We start from the raw sequence: 21,751 nt of genomic DNA, 5'->3' as shown, positions 1-21,751 counted from the left end.
CTTTACAAAGACCACTAAACAGTCAATAGATCGTGAAAACAACAGTAAAATGGCCGAAGAAGCTATCAAACTCCATAATCCCAATATTTTATATTTGTGGATCATTTATTTATAAAAAACATGAATTACAGTTTACATTAATTACGAAATAAATAAATACAAACATAACAACGTACAATAATATGAAAAAATGTATTTTTGGATGAATTATATTTTGACTGAATATGTGTTATATCAACATAAATGTCTGGTTCATAATGAAGATGCACAGATGATATGAGGATGATGTCAACTCAAAAAACACTTGAGTACACTGTGTGTTCATCAGCTTTCTGTAAAAACACATGACACAAGACACATGAGACAAGACACATGAGACAAAAACAAGTTACCTCTCAATGCCGAGTCATTACATTGGTTTGGGTTAGCTTTGCTGTAAATCAGTGCGTGAAAAATACAAACTGTGTTCGTTGTTAAAATGTTTTGCCTTTGTAGAGCTGCACAGACATTACACACTTGGACTAAAGCCAGACTAAATAACGAAAGCCTAGAGACAAGACAGACAAATCGTGTCATTTTGTACAAAATTTCTATTTAATTCGATTCATTCTTTTAACTTTGGTTAACTAGTTGGCAGAATTTGCATTCTGTTTCTTCTCGGAGATTTTACAAGTTCACAAATTCTGTTATATCTGTGTGGTTCGAGTGTAGTCACAACTCACTAAGGTATTTATTTAGCCTACAGCACAAGCGCTAAGCAAGCATCAACATATCTTAAGATAGCTTGACGCCTGATGCAGCATCATGCACTTACAAAAGGAGTGCAAGCAGCACATTTTTTTCTTGTATGTACTAAAGCTTTGACAGAAACCACAGGGTCTCAAATAGCAATATACAGATGCACACAGCAACACAATCTCTTACCGGAATCTCAATATGGCGTGCACTAAATGTTGTTTCTGCATAATGAAGCTCTTCCTCATCACGAGTCTGAACTGTTTTCAATAATAATCACAGTTTTCACTCCACACTTTCTTGCACAAAAGACTAAGTTAATACAATTAAAAACACTTAATACTTACCTCTGTGTCTAGTTTTCCTGTTGTAGAGAAACCACATTACACTCACAGCTGCAGTCGCCACAACCAGCATTACCAGAAAAACTGTGATTCCCACCAAATATGGATTCTGAATGTGTGCTGTAATGAACATATTTAAAAATTAAACTTATCAATGTTTGACTTCAACCAAGGAAACAGACATTAAAGATGAGTTTGACCAACCAGACACTCATTTAACTCTCTTACCTGAACATGACTCACAGAGTTCATTGATGTCTAGATGTTGAGTCTGGTTGCTGACCGGATTGGACACCACACATCTGTATGTGTTGTTGTCTTGATATTCCAACTCCAGAGGTAGAGAGAGTCTGATGTTGAGATCAGACACACTGATGCTGGACAATAAACTGTTTCCTTTGTACCAGGAGAGACTCACATGTGTCACATTCATCACTGAACACAACAACACACATTTTGACACTGAAGATCTTTCTGATGATGAAGAACATTGAGAAGAGTTTCTGATGATGACAGGAACAGCCAGACGAGCTGGATGACATGACAGATGGGAAAAGACACATTACCTAAAGAAACCTATAGATGTGAATTTTCAATCATTTCACATTGCTCACCATGGACAATAACAGTAAAACTTGTGTATGAGATCTTGTCACTGCCGATCATTAGTTTATAAAGTCCAGTGTGTTCCGTTTTTATGTTTGTGATGGTGAGAGATCCAGTCTGATTGTTCATCTGTAGATGATCTCTGAATATCACATCCTTACTAACAAAATAAATGTTCATCTGTTCCCTTTTAATGATTTCGGCCAAAGGAGTGTTTAGTTTAAAAGTCCAGAGTATCTGTATATCTGTCTGTATGTGAGTGAGATCAGTGTGTAGAGTGACAGAATCTCCCTCCATCACTGAGACTGACTTCACTTCATCTGCATCAACACCAAACACACCTGAAGAACAAAAAAGGTAAAAGCTGACACATCTTTACTCACTCACTAACACACCAATAAATAAAAAGACACATATTTATAGGTAAACTAATGTAGACACATGTGCGATTGTGTAGAAGGCACGTGTTACATTAGTAACAGTATCTTCTTCAGCAGTTGAGTTATCGTTTGGGGGTCTGCGCGTCTCGAGTGTACTTTGCACTTTCAACGGAATAAACGCACAAAGGCGAGGCGGGTCCAAGGTGTGTTACCGGATTATTTTCAAATCCGTCACCTGACCTCACCTGTCCATTCATCTTCATGCATTCATTTTCATGCATTCATTTTTAATGCAGCTGTGCAAATGAACATATTTTGCAGACTTCTCAATTATTTACCCCAAACTTTTTTATACTTTATTCAGCTAAAAGTCAAAGCGCATTCACAGCTAAACTCTCAGTCCGACGAAGCTTCATTACAAAAAAGTAACAGTCAGACTATTATTTCAAGTTCAACAAAAGTTAATTGTTATGTGAATAACTTTGAATAAAAATAATCTACTTACCACGTGCAAGCCATAAACACAAAGCGCATAAAACCGATTTATAAATCATATTTTCAAAACGTTTATCCTGCACATGGTAATTTAGGCTGTCTGGTTGTTTTGAGGGTCACTTCAGAAAGCTTCAGAACATCATGAAACGAAAGCATGCCATTAGTTTTCACTTCTTTAAACTAAAGATCAAAAAGAGAAGCAACTGAAGAAAAAACAGTCCGAGAAAGATCATCAAAAAGAAAGATGGAAAAATAAATGTCTTCGACAGACTGTGGATCAGTCTATGCAATAGGTCTACTATAAAAGCACATAATAATATTCCTGATTTTCGCAAAGAAAATTAGCGACGAAGAGATTCAGTTCTTCAACACTGTTGTTTGTTTCGCGGGCTCTGATCTTCTCAAGTTTTTCAAAAGTTCAGATGACATCGGCTGAGGGAGGAGCCACGCAAACTTGGCCCCACTCCAATTCTGTCAAGTTTGGCCAGTTGACCTATTGTTTACATTTGCCCAGCACAAATAAAACACATAACGATAGCAATATCTGATAAAAGACAGACAAATCCATCTAAATAAGATAAATAGTTTTATATATTTTCAAATTATTTATCAAAAATCAAAATAAATTTCCCCCCAAACAAGCCAGATGAACATCACATATGCACAATGTACATATAGCAGAACTTGCCCTGATCATGACATTACTGCAACGATAACCAGTATAATAATATAAGAGCAAAATTAGAATATGAAATCTTGATCTATCTTACATACCTCACCATCAACCGGGAATCGTTAAATCCAAATGCTAAAAAATGAAGGGGTTACTACCACCAGGGTCAGAAATAAACTTTTCCAAAATTTACAAATGAAATGAACATTCTTCTATACATTTGCATTGTCTTCTATTTTAAATATGTATATTAAATCAATTATTTCAACCAATATGAATAACAGCAAACTATAGACAGTAAATGTGCTCAACATTAACAAAAGTCATCTTTAAGCTGCAGCATGACATGGTTTAATACAAAGACTGTTTAATGTTGCTCAAATGTGCCATAATAACACCAATATAACCTAATGTTGTAAGATTAATGTCATTTAAATGAAATGTAATTTAAAGTTAATACATCACAAATGAGAAAAAAAGTTAAAGGCTGATTTAGGCAGAAATGTGTTTGTTGCTCTTGATATTGATTATAAATGTCAAATGAAACATTAAAATCGTTTTGCATGTTGTCTTGCAGACTAACTTATTGCAGTTTTTGCACTCGTAAATCTTCACGTTTCATTTAACATTTATTAAAACCAGGAATAAACAGAAAGCATCAAACAGCTTCCACAAAGAGTCCCTCTGGATTCAAGCTGGTGCATCCAAATACAATGCATTCAAAATGCAGTTAGATAATCTCAATGAGGCCACAACATATTGTTTATATTGTATGAACAACCTATATCCTGTCTTATTTTAATGAACTTCTATTCCTTACAAATACTCAAACTACTAACCTTTATGTTCACTGTTTTTTTTATATATCACCTGTCCTCTTTCTACCCCAGGTTCATGCACACTAATTCGTTTGGTTATACTGCCACCTAGAGGTTAACAACAGTATTGCAACATTGCTCCAAGTAAAACAAATCTTACTAAATGGAAAAATATAAATATATATATATATATTTTTTCACTTGTGTCATCAAAAACCATTTACTTTACTTTACGAAAACCACTAAAAAGTCAAAAGATCTAGATTAAAAGAAAGTTAAATGTGGCGGAAGAAGCTATCCAACTCCAAAATCCCATAAAACCGTCACATGTTGTCCATGTGGGGTATGAAACAATAAAATATTTGTGGATCATTCATTCATAGAAAACCAACATTACCATTTAAAGTAATTACAAAATAAATTAATACAACAGCATAACATACAAAAATGTACAATTTAAACATCATAACATAAATATGTACAACATAAATGTCTGGTTCATAATGAAGACGCACAGATGATATGAGGATGACGTCAACTCAGAGCAACACTTGAATACACCGTGTGTTCATCAGCTTTCTGTAAAAACACATGACACAAGATACATGAGAAAAAAACAAGTTCACTGTCATTGCAGAGGCATTACTTTGGTTTGGGTTAGCTTTGCTATGAGTCAGTGTGTGAAAATAAAAATTGTGTTTGTTGTTACAATGTTTTGCCTTTGTAGAGCTGTACAGACATTACATACTTAGACATAAGCCAAGAGACAAAACAAACAAAGCATTTCACTTCGTACAAATTTACTTGTATTCAGTCACAAATTCGGTTATATGTGTGTGTGTGTGTGTGTGGTTTGAGTTCAGTCGCAGCTGTCTGAGGTATTTATTTAGCCCTATACAGCACAAATGTATCGCAAGCATCCAGAGATTTTTTAGACAGCTTGACGCCTGATGGATCACCACTTACAAAAGTAGCACATAAAACACTTTTTTTGCTTGTAGAGACCAAATCTTTGACAGAAACCAAAGGGGCACAAATAGCAAGATACAGACGCACACAGCAACACAAACTCTTACCGAAATCTCATTATGGCGTGCACTAAATGTTGTATCTGCATAATGAAGCTCTTCCTCATCATGAGTCTGAACTGTTTACAATAATAATCAGTTTTCACACCACATGAAAGACTCTAATAAGAAACTAATACAATTAAAAACATATAATACTTGCCTCTGTGTCTAGTTTTCCTGTAGTAGAGAAACCACATTACACCCAGAGCTGCAGTCGTCATAACCAGCATTACAATAAAAACTGTGATTCCCACCCAGTGTGGCTTCATCATGAGTGCTGTGATGAACAAATTCAGAAATGTATGTGTGAGTTCAAGCATGATATTGTATAATGAAGGGAACAGCCATTAAAAACCAATAACTCATTTTACTGCTGTTACCTGAACATGATTTACAGACATTGTTGATGTCCAGATGTTGAGTTTGGTTTGTGATGGTATGGTTGATGACACATCTGTATGTGTTTGTATCCTGATATTCCACCTCCAGAGGCAGAGAGAGTCTGATGTTGAGATCAGACACACTGATGATGGACAATAAACTGTTTCCTTTGTACCAGGAGAGACTCACATGTGTCACAGTCATCACTGAACACAACAACACACATTTTGAAGATCTTTTTGATGATGAAGAACATTGAGAAGAGTTTGTGATGATGACAGGAACAGACAGACGAGCTGGAAAATATGACAGATATAAATACTTTACCTACAGACAACTAGATGTTCATTTTTATATAATTAAGCATTACTCACCATGTACAGTAACATTAAAAACAAAAAATGAGACCTTGTCCCTGCTAATAAATAGTTTATAAAGTCCAGTGTGTTCAGTTCTGATGTTTGTGATGGTGAGAGATCCAGTCTGATTGTCCAACTGTAGATGATCTCTGAATGTCCCATCCTTACTAACAAAGAAATGGTTCATTTGATCCCTTTTTAAGATATCAGCTATACGAGTCGCTTCAAGTCCAAAACTCCATGTTATTGTAATGTCTGTCTGGTTTTTAGCAAGATCAGTGTGAAGAGTGACATAGTCTCCCTCCATCACTGACACTGACTTCACTACATCTGCATCAACTGAAACACAAAGTGAGAAATTATGAAACATCATATGAGACCCATGATATTTTCTCATGTGTGGTTTATTTTATGGTAGCTTTTCTAAGTCATTTACCAAAACGTGTCACATTTTAGCCGACTTCACCATACTTTAAATAAAATCAGGTGAGAAAAAACACATTATTTTACTAGTATTATCTCTTTGGCAGTTCCGTTGATCGTTGGGTGATGATGTTTCAGTGGGACGCGGGTAGATACGGGATATGCCCGCGCAGCCTGTAGAGGGTTTTTTCGCACTTTGACCCGGTTATACGGTTTTAAAAGGCGGTTCCACTTACCGCTTTATTTCAAAAATAGCTCCTTTCCGGTCTTATCCATTTTCTAAAAGTTATCTATTGTGCCTTAAAACTGTGCATTCAATCAGCATGCGTGGTGTTTACGCAATACTTTGCATTATGAACGTCATTCATAATAAACAATTGATCGGAAGCTCTATTTAGACTTTTTGTCGGCTTCAGTAAAAATAAAACACGGTATAGCCTATATGTATATATATAGCCTATCATATGATTTACACAAGAGTTAATCGTTTTCCTAATTCATTTTAATAACACAAAACACTTACCACGTGCAAGCCATAAGCGCAGAGCGAATAAAACCAATATATATGTCATATTTTCAAATAGTCATCCAAAAAGCTTCTGTTGCTCATGGTGTGGACCTATATCTGGCTGGCATTAGTTTTCACTTCTCCAAGATCGAAAATCCAAAATAGACGAGAACAGAAGCGATAGAAAAAATAACAGTCCGAGATAGAAAGATCAACACAAAGAAAAATGCACTCAAAATAAGTTAAATAAATTCATTAATAAAATTGCAGCGTGTGGATATATATAATCCCGTATAGAAACATACAATAATTACTGTTTTCGTGGGAGAGAGAAAAACATTGACGCGAAGTTATTTCAGTTCCTCGACACTCTGAAAACACTGCGGAGTGTTTTCGGTTTGGGTTTGGGTGGGGTGAAATTTTCTCATTCTGACTTCATTTTATAGAGTTTCGATTAAATGTATCATTACATCTGTTGTATTTTTGGGGGAAAAAACAATTTATATGTTGAAGCCCATTAGAGAATCTTCTGCCTTGCATTTATTGCCTTCCTCCTAAAAAATATGACTATTCATCATTTGTATTGTATTCACATTCATTCAGAACCATACACAGGCTTGCTTTTATTCAAAAGCACACAAGACATCTCTGTTTCTAGTGAAAAACTGGTTATAATTCTTTACAGCACAGATGAATAAACACGCAGGGCTGACATACACAGACTGTAACAAACAACCCTTTATTTTTACAGTACAAATATGGTCATAAAAATAATAGACATATTCACAGGGAAACAAATCAGACTCTTCATCATGGGTTCACTATGTGATATCTCACCAGACTTTATTAGTCATGATTAGATCATTTGTTGTTAACGCACAACATGTGCATGACTGTTTGTCTGAAAGTCCCTGATCATTCTAAACCTCTGACTGTCACCTGCTCCAACATGTTATAAACTTTAAAAACTTCCAGGACCCAAATATGTGGTCATAAAGATACCTTAAGACCACTTTGGAAAACGCAAGCAACACTAATCCAGCGATGGTCCTGAAGAACTTCCTGTTTCAGTTTTAACATTTAAAAAAAAATACAAACAACGGAACGTTTATAAGAGAATATGTTTAAGATTTAATTATATATGTTGGTTTAATTAATAAAAATAAAGATGAAATCGCAAGTGCTTCTGCGCCAGTGTTTACATCCTGCGTAGTGGTCTAAAAATCTGTGCAGGAAGGACCCTGATTAGAGCCTCTAGACAAAATATTGTCTGAACCCAAACATGTTCTTTGTGAAATCCCTTTATAGTTGTCTAATATGTTCTTTTTCGTAGTGACCACATCTCCCAGACTGTGAATGATTTTTTCACTGCATTATCTTTACAAAGAAACCTCCTCATTCTCTGAAAGACTGTATGTGGGGGCTGTCTCTTACTGTATCCTGAAGTGTTTATTCCATGTAACTTTGTCAATCGAATCTCAGTTCTCATTTGTGGGAAATCCAAGAGGTTCAAAACACGAATTACAGATATACACAAGAGCATGACCTTAAAGAGCATGACCCTAAAAACAAACAGCCCTAAGAAGCCTGGCATGAGAAAACAAGAAAAACAAGAGAACATTAAATTAATATATATAGCTTTCCTGTAGCTCAGTGGTAAGAGCATTGTGTGAACAATTCAAGGTTGCGGGTTCGATCCCAAGGGATCCCACATACAGTATGTATAAATGTATATGATAATGCAATGTAAGTTGCTATGTCTGGAAAATGTAATGAGACCAATTAAAGATTTCTTGGAAGTATTTAAGGCTGCTAATGGTTTTCATCAAATCATCCTGCAGTTTATTTACGTGAGAAATAAACAAATGCATAAGATGCTAGCGTGCCATTTCAAATATAGAAAGAACAGAAACTAATGTTAATGTATCCGTGTAGGCCGCCAAGACGTAGGTTCAGCTCTATCAAGTAACCATCTTCACCCACATACGGAACACAGCCTATGCATAACACATAACACCTTCTGCTTATAACACATCTTCAACTTTAGAAGCGTCCTACACCACATCAAATACAACACGCTCTGTGCACTGAACTGACCTACATGATCAAGACGACCACAGCATATCTTATTCAGAGCATGTACGTGGGTCACAGTGCATATCTGCATCTATGTTCCATCAGTGGGTTTACAACACAAGAACAAGAGGTCTTTGGGAGTTCTGCATCGATGCATTACAAAAATAACAAATAAATAAAATAAAATTGAAATCAATGAACTTTTCTGCATGTAAATTGGATGCATGCTCGTGGAAATAACCTGTTTTTCCAAATTTTCCCGAAGGGGGTTATTGTTGACTTTTTGTACTTTCTCAGATTGACAATATAAAGCACCTGGAAATTGGGTTTGATGAAGTTGATCAAGTTCTCTGACTAATGCAACAGCGTGATCTATGCTTGTTATCAAAGACGCTTTTACAGGAACGTGCATAGGGGGTGGAGGGGATAAGAGTGCCCTGCCCATTTGCCCAAGTGTCCTTTCTGATGCCCAAAGATCAGTTTTCATGAAACGGTTGAAGGGGGAAAAGGCATTTTCACATCAACAGGCCATCAGGGTAAATGGTGTTTTCGCCTCTATTTCCAACTCTATCGACCCACCCACTCTTCAGAACATGTGTAATTCAATTGTTTTGCCTCTGATGAGAGTAAATGTCAAATTAAGTTAATTATAACGATGCCCAAATACAAACAAAACAATGCTTTAGTTTGTAAACCCAACAGATGCACTTTAACATTCACCCTTTGTCTTTAATCCATATGTGTTCTATCAATACAAACCACATCCTATACAAAGCTCACCTAAGAATAACACTTTTATTGATTCAAAATCACTTTCAATCTGCTGTGAAAGGAAAATAAAGTGGAACGCAAAAATAGGTAAATATGTCTATTCTTTGTCTTGGGGCGGAGTCATGGCATAGCCTTAGGTTTTGTGTGGAGGGAGAGATGGTGAACCTATCGGTTTTTGACACTCTCTCTCCGGTCTGCGTCTTCGTTTCCCGCCATCTCGTTTCCTTGTTACCTTCCCATCAGTGTTTCATCCCCTACACCTGTTCCCTTAATTATCCTGTTTTTGATTCCCGTATATACAGTATATGCCCTCGTTTCTGCTGTCATGTGCTAGTTCGTTTTGTTCCATGTCGGTGTCCTATTCGAACCTTTGAGATTTCCACTAGTCTTAGTCAAAGTAAGTGTAGTTTTATGTTAGTCTATTGCCATCTTGTCAAGTATTGTATTAAGTATTTGTCAGTTTAAGTATAGTTAGTCTAGTTCCTGTGTACCTTTCATTTATTATTTCTGTCGTGCCCTGTTTTTCCCCATTGTGGGTTTTTGTTTGCTGTTTTGTTCTTTTATTAAAGATTCTTTGTTACCTTACCCGCTGTCTGCACCTGAGACCTCTGTCGTTGTCTCACTGAAACTTGACAGGTGAGCTCTGGTTGACAGAATTTACTTTTATCCTCGCAGGGTTTACTATATTTAAGCACCCACTTGAATTTCCCCAACTCTTTTTTTACCTACAGCACACCAATTTATACTTTGGTAGCATGGTTTGGTTTATTAAAAAAAAGTCCCTTTGAGATGTCACACATCACTGCTAATGTTTACATTTTCTTCAATCTCTCAGCAACTAAATCAGCTGCTGTTTACGAACATAATGGGGTTCAACAGACCACTGAACAGCATCCGTGCAACCTTTCTCACTTGACAACAAACCAAACATCAGTTTTTTCACATACTGCATATTCAACTGACATAACAAAAGATTAAGCGCACACACACCATGACCATCTGAAGCTGAACTAACAGGTGACAACTGTAACGGACAACGTTTTTTTTAGCCTTTGTTTCATATACAACATATCAGCAATGAGTGTTTGTTTTTAGGTTCCGTTTTGACAACTGTTTGAGAACATTCCTGAAGGGAATTTTTCGTGGTTTGCATGGTTTTTCCTCTCAACGACAACAATATCAAAGAGAAAAGTTGTACTTAATACAAGTTTGCTATGATACTGAATAAAAAAAAACATTTTTAAAATGATCTGATAGCCTTTATACACATGTTCCTACACTCTAACAAATGTTGGGTTCTTTGAACCAGTCGTTGGGTCAAGAATGGACAAACCTAACTGTTGTGATATGAATTAACCTATGCTGGCTCGTTTCAACCGATTATTGGGTCAAATTTAAACATTCTCAAGGTAATTTTACGCAAATGTTGGGTTTGTGTGTTTTTTAACCAATGATGGGTTGAAAGAACCCAATATTTTTAGAGTGTAGTGAAAGCAAAGCATTGCACAAACAACTCTAGGGGCCCCGTTTACACTGCGATTTAAATGTGACCAAATTTTTTCCTCCAATGTGACACATATCAGATATGACCCACCATAGTGTAAACAGGAAAAAAAACGAATGCATTCGGATTTCGAGATCAGTTTCAGGCCTCATTCATATTTGGAAATAAATCGGATAAGGTTGATGTCAATGTGACAGTCATGTTTAAAAGGGAGATCGGATTTTCTGTGGTATGTACCTAATTAAAATGGTGACAATTTGGTACTTGTCCGCAGTTTTATGACGTTTGACCAGTCCTGAGATCTCTCTCGCACCCAGATATTCCTCTCAATGGTCGAGGAGGATACAATCAAAGCATATGATGGCTTTCTTTGTCCTCATCCGCCAAAAAACAATCGCATGCGCAATGTTTCAAATCGTTTGGCAAGTGTAAACAAGTAAATCGGACTTGTGTCACAATTGAAAGTACATGTAAATGGACGGTCGAAAAAATCAGATATAGGCAACAAATCAGAATTGCGTATCAAGAGCTGCAGTGTAACTGGGGCCTAAGGTCAATGCAAAGGTCATGAGTTTGATTGAAATGGTCTGTAAGATAAAAGCATCTGCCAAATTAAAAAATGCGTAAATGATGCAAAGCAGATCTAAGGTTCATTTGCCTTTGTCTGTTTGATAACACAAGACGTCTTGCTGGGCTTTTTGCTGTAGGCTAATTATAAATCGCTTACGTTCAAAGGACCTGCTAATGGGTGTTTTCAACGAAAGCACCTGATAAAGTTTGCTCATGGTGAATAATTTTCCTCTCAATCTGCACTTCCCCTGTGACTGTGAATTTAGGAGCAATAAATAACTGATGATCTGCTTTTCCTTTCTTCAGCTTGCTGTGCACTTCTCACCATAAGATCAATGAAGTCCCTCAGGGATCAGTGCATGGACCGCTGCTTTTTCCATCTACACGACATCCTTGGGACCCATCATACGGGCACAGGGCTCGTATTAGATGGGTATGAATACATCAAAAAGGATTTAAAAAGGATTTTTTAAATCGCTGGCAAAAATCACAATTAAACAGTCCAACAATAATTAAACCTGACATGAACTGTACCATAACTTGGGTTTGCTAAGCTTAAATCGCAATAAAATCACCTTTTTCAAGGTCGCTTCATCTACTTTGCATGTGCACATCCTGCAATTTTATTACATATTTCAGGATCAAAATTTGCCCCACCACTTTTGGAATAGTGGTGCGACCACTGCCTGGTGAAGTTATAGAAGTTCAATTCCACCTGCCAAACGTGTTCTTCTCCTTTTCCCATTACTTATCAGATAAAAAAAGTCCTGTACGTATATGTAAGCGTATAGTACATGGTAACTTAATTCACCACTTTTATTTTCTAAATTATTTATTTATTTTAATATATTTTGTATTAATTAATTTGATTTGCTTACTTTACAGTAAGAAGACATGCTAGCTACCTGTGAGCCTTAAGATCATGTTCAGATTACACTTAAAACGAGTTAATAACATTATCGGCATGAACAAATGGTGCTATGAAACACTAAAAGTACTAATCTGGCTCGTAATCATAGGGGAACCAATTTAAGTGATATATATAGCACATATTGTACCTACTTTTTATAGAACCTCTTTCGGTTTTCAAATTATTGGTGCTATATAGGGATAAAAGAGGTACCACTATGATCACGAGCCAAAGAACCACTTTAAGTCCTACATAGCACAATTAGTTTTTACAGTTTGTAGTAGACAAATAAAGGTTTATGTTTTCAATAAGTTCAACATTGTCTTCTATTTACATATTTTGATCTTTGAAAACACCAAACTTATGTATGTCCATGTGCTAGACCTTATCCCAGCTAGTCATTCCCAAGGTAGAATGGCCATGAACACAGGCATTTTGAAATATAAGCCATGTGTGCATGTACAGCATAATATATTTAACTTAGTTTTTTAAGGGAGACTAGGCATTGCAATTTATAGTAGTCTGTATTCTTAAGATAACTGAGAAGAGTATTAATACATGAGAATTTGATCTAAATACATCCACATCAACCAGGAATCAAAAAATCCAATCGCTAAAAAAATTAAGGTGTTACTATACTACTGTTACGCATTGCTCTAATACTTCAAGGGTTGAAGACCTAAATGCAGCTTTAATAATACAACGGTCAGAGCAGGCAGTAGAGATTCACAAACAATATACAATCCAAGGTCAAACACAAGTACTCCAATAGCTGAGAATGCTTAGAAATGCAATGTAACAAAAAAGCAAGACTTGGCAACGATGAAAGAACAGAGCAGGCTTATGTAGACAGAAGTGACATGTTTAAAGTAACAGGTGAGGATGTTCAACATAATGAGTCCAGCAAAGGGTTATGGGAGATGTAGTGTGCAATGACAGTTCGGGGAATGAGGGGAGTGCCCTCTAGTGGATTTAAGAGGGCACTCCAGCTGGTGAATGTGACAATTGTAAAGGCGTACACTATGAAAAATCTTAATTTTAATCTCAGTGCTTGTTTAGTCATATTTTACATCTTTTTAAATTTTAAAGTCCAAACAAAATATTTCTTACTTATTCTCCTTTGTGTCATCCAATTATTTTTTACTTTACTTTACAAAGACCACTAAAAAGTCAATAGATCGTGAAAACAACAGTAAAATGGCCGAAGAAGCTATCAAACTCCAAAATCCCAATATTTTATATTTGTGGATCATTTATTTATAAAAAAACATGAATTACAGTTTACATTAATTACGAAATAAATAAATACAAACATAACAACGTACAATAATGTAAAAAATTGAATTTTTGGATTAATTATATTTTGACTGAATATGTGTTATATCAACATAAATGTCTGGTTCATAATGAAGATGATATGAGGATGACGTCAACTCAAAAAACACTTGAGTACACTGTGTGTTCATCAGCTTTCTGTAAAAACACATGACACAAGACACATGAGACAAGACACATGAGACTAAAACAAGTTACCTCTCAATGCCGAGTAATTACATTGGTTTGGGTTAGCTTTGCTATAAATCAGTGCGTGAAAAATACAAACTGTGTTCGTTGTTAAAATGTTTTGCCTTTGTAGAGCTGCACAGACATTACACACTTGGACTAAAGCCAGACTAAATAACAAAAGCCTAGAGACAAGACAGACAAATCGTGTCATTTTGTACAAAATTTCTATTTAATTCGATTCATTCTTTTAACTTTGGTTAACTAGTTGGCAGAATTTGCATTCTGTTTCTTCTCGGAGATTTTACAAGTTCACAAATTCTGTTATATCTGTGTGGTTCGAGTGTAGTCACAACTCACTAAGGTATTTATTTAGCCTACAGCACAAGCGCTAAGCAAGCATCAACATATCTTAAGATAGCTTGACGCCTGATGCAGCATCATGCACTTACAAAAGGAGCGCAAGCAGCACATTTTTTTCTTGTATGTACTAAAGCTTTGACAGAAACCACAGGGTCTCAAATAGCAATATACAGATGCACACAGCAACACAATCTCTTACCGGAATCTCAATATGGCGTGCACTAAATGTTGTTTCTGCATAATGAATCTCTTCTTCATCACGAGTCTGAACTGTTTTCAATAATAATCACAGTTTTCACTCCACACTTTCTTGCACAAAAGACTAAGTTAATACAATTAAAAACACTTAATACTTACCTCTGTGTCTAGTTTTCCTGTTGTAGAGAAACCACATTACACTCACAGCTGCAGTCGCCACAACCAGCATTACCAGAAAAACTGTGATTCCCACCAAATATGGATTCTGAATGTGTGCTGTAATGAACATATTTAAAAATTAAACTTATCAATGTTTGACTTCAACCAAGGAAACAGACATTAAAGATGAGTTTGACCAACCAGACACTCATTTAACTAATCTCTTACCTGAACATGACTCACAGAGTTCATTGATGTCTAGATGTTGAGTCTGGTTGCTGACCGGATTGGACACCACACATCTGTATGTGTTGTTGTCTTGATATTCCAACTCCAGAGGTAGAGAGAGTCTGATGTTGAGATCAGACACACTGATGCTGGACAATAAACTGTTTCCTTTGTACCAGGAGAGACTCACATGTGTCACATTCATCACTGAACACAACAACACACATTTTGACACTGAAGATCTTTCTGATGATGAAAAACATTGAGAAGAATCTCTGATGATGACAGGAACAGCCAGACGAGCTGGATGACATGACAGATGGGAAAAGACACGTTACTTACAGAAACCTATAGATGAACATTTTCAATAATTGTACATTGCTCACCATGGACAATAACAGTAAAACTTGTGTATGAGATCTTGTCACTGATGATCTGTAGTTGATAAAGTCCAGTGTGTTCAGTTTTGATGTTTGTGATGGTTAGAGATCCAGTCTGATTGTTCATCTGTAGATGATCTCTGAATATCACATCCTCACTAACAAAAAAAATGTTCATCTGTTCCCTTTTAATGATTTCAGCCAAACGAGTGTTTAGTTTAAAAGTCCAGAGTATCTGTACATCTGTCTGTATGTGAGTTAGATTAGTGTGAAGAGTGACAGAATCTCCCTCCATCACTGACACTGACGTCACTTCATCTGCATCAACACCAAACACACCTGAAACACAAAAAAGGTAAAAGCTGACACATCTTTACTTACTTACTAGCAGATCTATACATAAATGTACAGGTATGTACAGGTAAACTAATATATACAAATATACGATTGGGTAGAAGGCACGTGTTATTTTAGTAACAGTAACGTTATTTCTTATTCAGCAGTTCAGTTATTGTTGATCTGCGCGGAATTTTGACAATAAACCGCACGTCCCGGGTGTGTTCCCGGTTTATTGTAAAACGTGGCGCTTTTTTCCCATCACATTCATCTACATTAAGGCATTGTTTTTATCAAAAGTGTTTTACAGTGCCTTCAAGCTACACATTTAATGAATAGCTATACCAGTTTCACGCTGTTCCAGCTGAGGAACGAAAACATACTTCATACTAGAATATTTTTTATATGCTCTTCTTATACTTTATAAATACATCCGATTCCGAAAATCAAAGCGCACAGCCATTCAAACTCTCAGTCAGAGTACGTTTCAGCACAAACTAACACATATCATTATTTCAACAAGGAGCAAATCATTTTGTAAATATTTTTTATTAAAATAAACTACTTACCAAGTGCAAGCCAGAAGCACAGAGCGAAAAAACCGGGTTTATACATCATATTTTCAAAACGTCTATAAGAACAATTCTGCGCCACATGGTGTTTCTGGTTTTTGGGGTGACGAACAAAACTGAAAAGATTCAAAACATCTTAAAACAAAACGAAATCAGTAGTTCTCACTTCAACTTACAGTAAGATCGAAAACCGAAAACAGCCGAAAAGAGAAGCGACTGAGAAACACAGTTCGTGAAAAATCAACACAAAGAAAGGCAAATAAATAAATAAAATAGTTTGCGTCGTGTTAGACAGACAGTCATGCAGCGATATATAATCCTGTAAAGAAATAAACAATAATTCCTGATTTCGTGGGGAATGAACGTCAACGCAACGCCAAGAGATTTCAATTTAGTTCATTGTGTTTGTGTGTCTGTGTGTGTGTGTGAGAGAGAGATGAGTGAGTGAGAGAGCGAGTGAGAGATAGAGAGAGAGCCAGAGAGAGAGAGAGAGAGAGAGAGAGAGAGAGCCAGAGAGAGAGAGAGAGAGAGAGAGAGAGAGAGAGCCAGAGAGAGAGAGAGAGAGAGAGAGAGAGAGAGAGCTCAAACCTGGCTGCAAGATATGTCAAGTCCTGCCACGACCAAAGAACAACCAGCACAACACAACACAACACTGACAGGACAACACACACAAACTGACACTATCACCCTCATTGAGAACTTTGAATAAAACTCTTTTTCTGTTTATATTGAGATGTATATATATATATATTTTTACTTATAGACTTTTAATTTTATTCTATTTTATTTTTTATCTTAATCTATATTTGTGCATGTTTACATTTAATCTTGTGCTTTGGCAATGTAAATTTTATTTTATCATGCCAATAAAGCTCCTTTGAATAGAGAGAGAGAGAGAGAGAGAGAGAGAGAGAGAGACTCTCCTTGTATCCTCATTTTATTATTAGATTTCGATTTTAGAAATGTAAAGAATTATCATTACAGAATTTTCGACCTTGTCTTATTGTGTTCAACCCCATCATTTGCATTTGTGCTTGTATTCCCATTCCCATCCATTCCACCCCACAAATAAGCAAATCATTTTTTAATATCCGATGAATACAAGTGTCTGGTATCATATGATTACTTTACAGCCACAAAGTTATTGAATTAACACACACAGTTGAAACACACAGGCAGAACTTCCTGTTTAAATTTAGTTACCCTAAACAAACACTTGAACAAAATACAAACAACAAAACATCTATAACCAAATCACAAATATCTTTAAGATTCAAATATATATGTAACATTTAAGAAGAATATAAATAAAAATGAAACTGCAAGTGCTTCTTACCAGTGCTATAAATAGATGCTGAAAGGCCTCTTATTAGACCGTCTAGACAAAATCCTGTCTGAACCCAAACATGTTTATAAAGAAATTCCTGTGAGAAACTGTCATTTAAGGAATCGAAAAGCAAAACAAAGGCAAATTTAATCTCATGTTGAAACTCATGTTTGTCGGATCACAGTTTATCTTTATACTACTCTGTTCTATTTCATACAATGGTGACCACAGCTGCAATCGTCTGAATGATATTCTCACGGCCTTTATCTTTATAAAGAAACCTCATCGTTCTCGAACAAAATGAATGTCTGCACTGTCTCTGAATACACAGTGAAGCGTTCATTCTTTTAACTTTGTAAATTGAATCTCAGTTCTCATTTGTGGGAAAACCTAGTTTTATAAACACGAGGTACATAAATACACGAGAGTATGACCTTAAAAACAAACAGCCCAAACAAGCATGACCTGAGAAAACGAGAAAAACAAGAGCGCATTAAATTCACAAGACTAAACGATTTAATGAGACCAAGTAAAGATTTCTTGGAAGTATTTAAGTCTGCTTATGGTTATCAACAAAACATCCTGCTGTTTATTTAGGTCAGAAATAAACAGATACGTAAGCGTGCTATTTCTAATATAGAAAGAATATAAAAACATAAAGACTCGACATGACAAAACGCATTGTTTGTTAAGTCAGTCGCTCACTATTGGTGATCTTAAAGTGTGCATTATTCACTGAATGTTGTGATGTTTACATCTGTAGATTACACTAATGTTATTTTAACCGATGTAGGCCGTGTGGTTCAGCTCTAAGGAAACAGTCATATCTTCACCCACATACTGAACACAGTGAATGCATAACATCTTCTGCACAATTATGAAACATATTCAACAATAGAAGCTGACTTTTACCACATCAATAGAACACGCTCTACGCGCTAAACTGACCTAAATAAATAAAACCACAGCACGTCTCATTAGGAGGATGTATGTGTGGGCCTCAGTGCATATCTCCATCTATGTTCCATCTGTGGGTTAAAAACACTAACATAAGAGGTCTTGGGGAGGTCTGCACTAATGCAAAACAAAAATAAGAAATAAAGGAAATGAAATTGAAATCAATGAACTTTTCTGCATGTGAATTGAAATTGAAATCAAGTGTCTTGCCATTTTTTCTGCTTTTGAATTGCATGCTCGTGGTGATAACCTGTTTTTCCAAAATATCGCTGCTGGTAAGGCCTTTGTGATCTGGAGGAATGGGAGCACAAAACATGGTTACAGTTAGTCTCAGCCTCAAACATCACGTCCATGTTCCTCTGGCTGAACGTCTGATGCATATGAAACACTTTTCTGGAAACACTTCAATACGTTCGAAGTCGTTATCTGATTGGTTGAATTTCACATGATTTCTGTTGGACATGTGTGTGGCGTTCTTCAAAGGTCCGCCTGTTAACAACAAAGCCTTCTGATCTAAGAAGTAAGCTGTTTTGTAAACAACGGTTGATATAAGAATTCATCACAATCAACTAAACGCTCAATTCTTAAAAGTATGCGAAGTTCATCACACGTTCGTAAATGTACAATATCGGTCTGTTACTGCGGGGACATTTCCACCCCTCTACAAAACGTGATTGGTTGCTTTACCTGTCAGTCATATGGCCTCTTGGACGGGCCTTTCCACAGAAAGTGGCGATAACTTCAGACCTTAAGTATACTAGGTTACAGTATGCTTACAGTAAACGAAAACTGAAAAATTATCATCAGGTTTTCAATTTTGCTACATCAGCAGAAACAAAGTGTTATTTATCGTAAGTTTATCGCAACAGGTCATCAGGGAATGCACCTGGTGTTTTTTCCGCCATCTCCAACTTCTCCCAGGCCAAAGTCCCCACTGTAACTGTAAAAAAAAGAAAAAACATGACATGATTCACTTCTACTGTAGAACAATGATGCTAAAATATCCCAGATATGGGCCCTGACATCAACTGGTGTCTGCGCAGTAATGGTCAGAAAAATGACGTATCTGTCATGGTTCCACCTCTCCTTGTCAGGTATTTCTTGGTTTAGAGGTGGAATCATACAGAATCCTCTGTTTCATGTGAGGAGAGATATTTTTGACCCTTGCGGTCTTCCATACTCTCCTCAAGTCGCGTCATTGCCCTACCCTCCTGTTTCCTAGTTAGTGTTAATTACCTTCCCTATAAAGAGTCCTCATGTTTCTTTGTCTCGTTGCTCGTGCATTGTAAGTTGTTCCTTTACGTCTTACCTGTTGATGTTCCTGCCCTTCAGAGTTTGTCCATAAAGTCTTGTTACCTTGTTCCTGTTCCCCTGTATAGTAAGTGTCAGTTTAGTGTTTGTTTCAAGTGTTAGTTTCTTAGTTTTAGTTTAGTAAGTCAGTGTCCTTGTTTATTGTTAAGTATATATTTCCCTGTATGGTTTTCCCCCATCGTGGGTTTTTGTTTTGCCTGTTTGTTTAGTCTTGTTTATTGTTTAATAAAATCCCTGTTAACCCCTACCATCTCGTTTCGTCCTGTGTCTGCCTGCAATTGGGTTCTACCTCCCCCAAACCGTGACAGTATCAGGGTTTACGGCTGAATCAAACAAATCATGTTGACACACCCACTTTTTAGAACATCTTATAACTATGTAAAACCCAACTTCTTGGAAACACAATTTAAAAAAATAAACCGATAAATGCTTTAGTTTTTTGACGCACCTTAAAGGGATAGTTCACCCAAAAATGTAAATACTTTCATCATTTACTCACCGTCGAGTTGCTCCAAATCTGTCTATTTTTTTAAAATCTGATAATCACAGAGAAAGATATTTGGAAGTATGCTTATAACCGAACAGATCTTGCCACCCATTGACTACTATAGTAGAAAAAAATACTTTATAATGTTTTTCCCTGTTGAACAGAAAAGACATTTTGTAGAATGTAGGACAGTAAACCAATCTGGGGCAATTTTGACTACCATTGTATTTTATCCTTCTATGGTAATCAACGGTGGGAAAAATCTGTCTGGTTATAAGCATTCTTCCAAATATCTTTCTCTGTGTTCATTAGATCAAAGAAATGTATATAGATTTGGAACAACTCGAAGGTGAGTAAATGATGACGACATTTTCCTTTTTGGGTGAAGTAGGCTATCCCTTTAACATCCTTCCTTTGTCTTTAATCCATATGTCTTTTGTCTATACAAACCACATCCCGTACAAAGCTCACCTCAAAATAACACTTTTATTTATTTATTCACCTTTTGTTTCTACAAATATAAAGCCCTTTCAATCTGCTGTGAAAAGAATAGAAAGTGAAACGAAAAAATGTAAAACAGCTTTGATGTGGCAAGAAAGTGAGCTCTGGTTTACAGAATATACTTTTAACCTCCCATGGTTCATTAAATTTTAGCACCCACTTCAATTTCCCCAACTTTGTTTACCGTCAGTATAACTATGGTAACTGGTATATTGTAATAAAGTAAAAGCACCCGTGAGATGTTACACATCACTGCTTATGTTGACGTTTTCTTCAGTCTCTCAGCAACAGCTGCAGGCTACTAACATAATGGGTTTCAACAGACCATTGAACAGCATCCGTGCAACCTTTGTTTAATTGACAGCAAACGAAACATCAGTTTTTCCACATTTACTATAGTGCATATTCAAATGACATAAATAAAGATAAAGGGCACAGGCACAAAGTCCATCTGAAGCGGAACAAGCTGGTGACACTTGTCTCGACAAGGTTTTTATTAAAATATGCAGAGGAGCAATGATCTCAGTTCTGAAAGCCACACAAGGAGAGAAACGTCATGCATCAGTAATGAACCTTGAAAGGAAGCTCTTGAAACAGGGTTTCTCCTGGGCATTTTGCTGTAACTATTAATCACTTGTGTTCAAAGCACCTGTTAATGGGTGTTTACAACAGATGCTCATGATAAAGTTGGTTCAGGGTGAATAATGTTCCTCTCAATGTGCACTTCCACTTTGACTTAAGAAGCTATAAATTATAGATGATCTGCTGTTCTTTTACCAGCACCACATAAGAAACAGCAACCAGGT

The 21,751-nt window shown here is 36.3% G+C and overlaps 2 protein-coding genes across 7 annotated transcripts; both read right to left on the bottom strand.

Annotated features, from left to right (window-relative positions):
• Positions 1 to 104: 104 nt before the first annotated feature.
• Positions 105 to 17,816, bottom strand: LOC130429710 (carcinoembryonic antigen-related cell adhesion molecule 3-like). Of its 6 annotated transcripts, XM_056758429.1 has the most exons (7): positions 16,360 to 16,830; positions 15,461 to 15,793; positions 3,117 to 3,128; positions 1,694 to 2,005; positions 1,308 to 1,610; positions 1,083 to 1,199; positions 105 to 995 (listed from the first exon to the last, which is right to left on the bottom strand). In XM_056758429.1, exons 1-7 carry the CDS (start codon positions 16,406 to 16,408, stop codon positions 853 to 855), a joined length of 1,269 nt encoding a protein of 422 aa, XP_056614407.1. In that variant the 5' UTR covers positions 16,409 to 16,830; the 3' UTR covers positions 105 to 852. The 6 variants fall into 6 exon arrangements, with proteins under 6 accessions (XP_056614407.1, XP_056614404.1, XP_056614403.1 ...); XM_056758426.1 differs by lacking the exons at positions 3,117 to 3,128; positions 15,461 to 15,793; positions 16,360 to 16,830 and adding an exon at positions 2,571 to 3,079 and having other exon boundaries at positions 105 to 332; positions 925 to 995; positions 1,694 to 2,026; XM_056758425.1 differs by lacking the exons at positions 3,117 to 3,128; positions 15,461 to 15,793; positions 16,360 to 16,830 and adding an exon at positions 2,571 to 3,079 and having other exon boundaries at positions 1,694 to 2,026.
• LOC130429714 (uncharacterized) lies at positions 3,580 to 10,984 on the bottom strand. The gene is made up of 6 exons (XM_056758434.1): positions 6,808 to 10,984; positions 5,877 to 6,200; positions 5,502 to 5,798; positions 5,282 to 5,398; positions 5,128 to 5,198; positions 3,580 to 4,630 (listed from the first exon to the last, which is right to left on the bottom strand). The coding sequence occupies exons 1-6, from the start codon at positions 6,854 to 6,856 to the stop codon at positions 4,586 to 4,588; spliced, it is 903 nt and encodes a 300-aa protein (XP_056614412.1). The 5' UTR covers positions 6,857 to 10,984; the 3' UTR covers positions 3,580 to 4,585.
• Positions 17,817 to 21,751: the final 3,935 nt, after the last annotated feature.

This window comes from Triplophysa dalaica, chromosome 10 (genome assembly GCF_015846415.1).
Source record: "Triplophysa dalaica isolate WHDGS20190420 chromosome 10, ASM1584641v1, whole genome shotgun sequence".
Taxonomy (NCBI): Eukaryota; Metazoa; Chordata; class Actinopteri; order Cypriniformes; family Nemacheilidae; genus Triplophysa; species Triplophysa dalaica.
This window is presented reverse-complemented; position numbering and strand designations above follow the sequence as displayed.

Bases quoted from the DNA above. Each gene is read 5' to 3' on its own strand.
- LOC130429714 (XM_056758434.1), bottom strand. From the start codon at position 6,856: ATGACATATATATTGGTTTTATTCGCTCTGCGCTTATGGCTTGCACGT. The intron at 6,201-6,807 runs GTAAGTGTTTTG...TTTGTGTTTCAG, and splicing joins GCGCTTATGGCTTGCACGTG to TTGATGCAGATGTAGTGAAG. The intron at 5,199-5,281 runs GCAAGTATTATA...TATTGTAAACAG, and splicing joins CAGGAAAACTAGACACAGAG to TTCAGACTCATGATGAGGAA.
- LOC130429710 (XM_056758429.1), bottom strand. From the start codon at position 16,408: ATGATGTATAAACCCGGTTTTTTCGCTCTGTGCTTCTGGCTTGCACTT. The intron at 1,611-1,693 runs GTGAGCAATGTG...CATGTCATCCAG, and splicing joins TTTTACTGTTATTGTCCATG to CTCGTCTGGCTGTTCCTGTC. The intron at 996-1,082 runs GTAAGTATTAAG...TATTGAAAACAG, and splicing joins CAGGAAAACTAGACACAGAG to TTCAGACTCGTGATGAGGAA.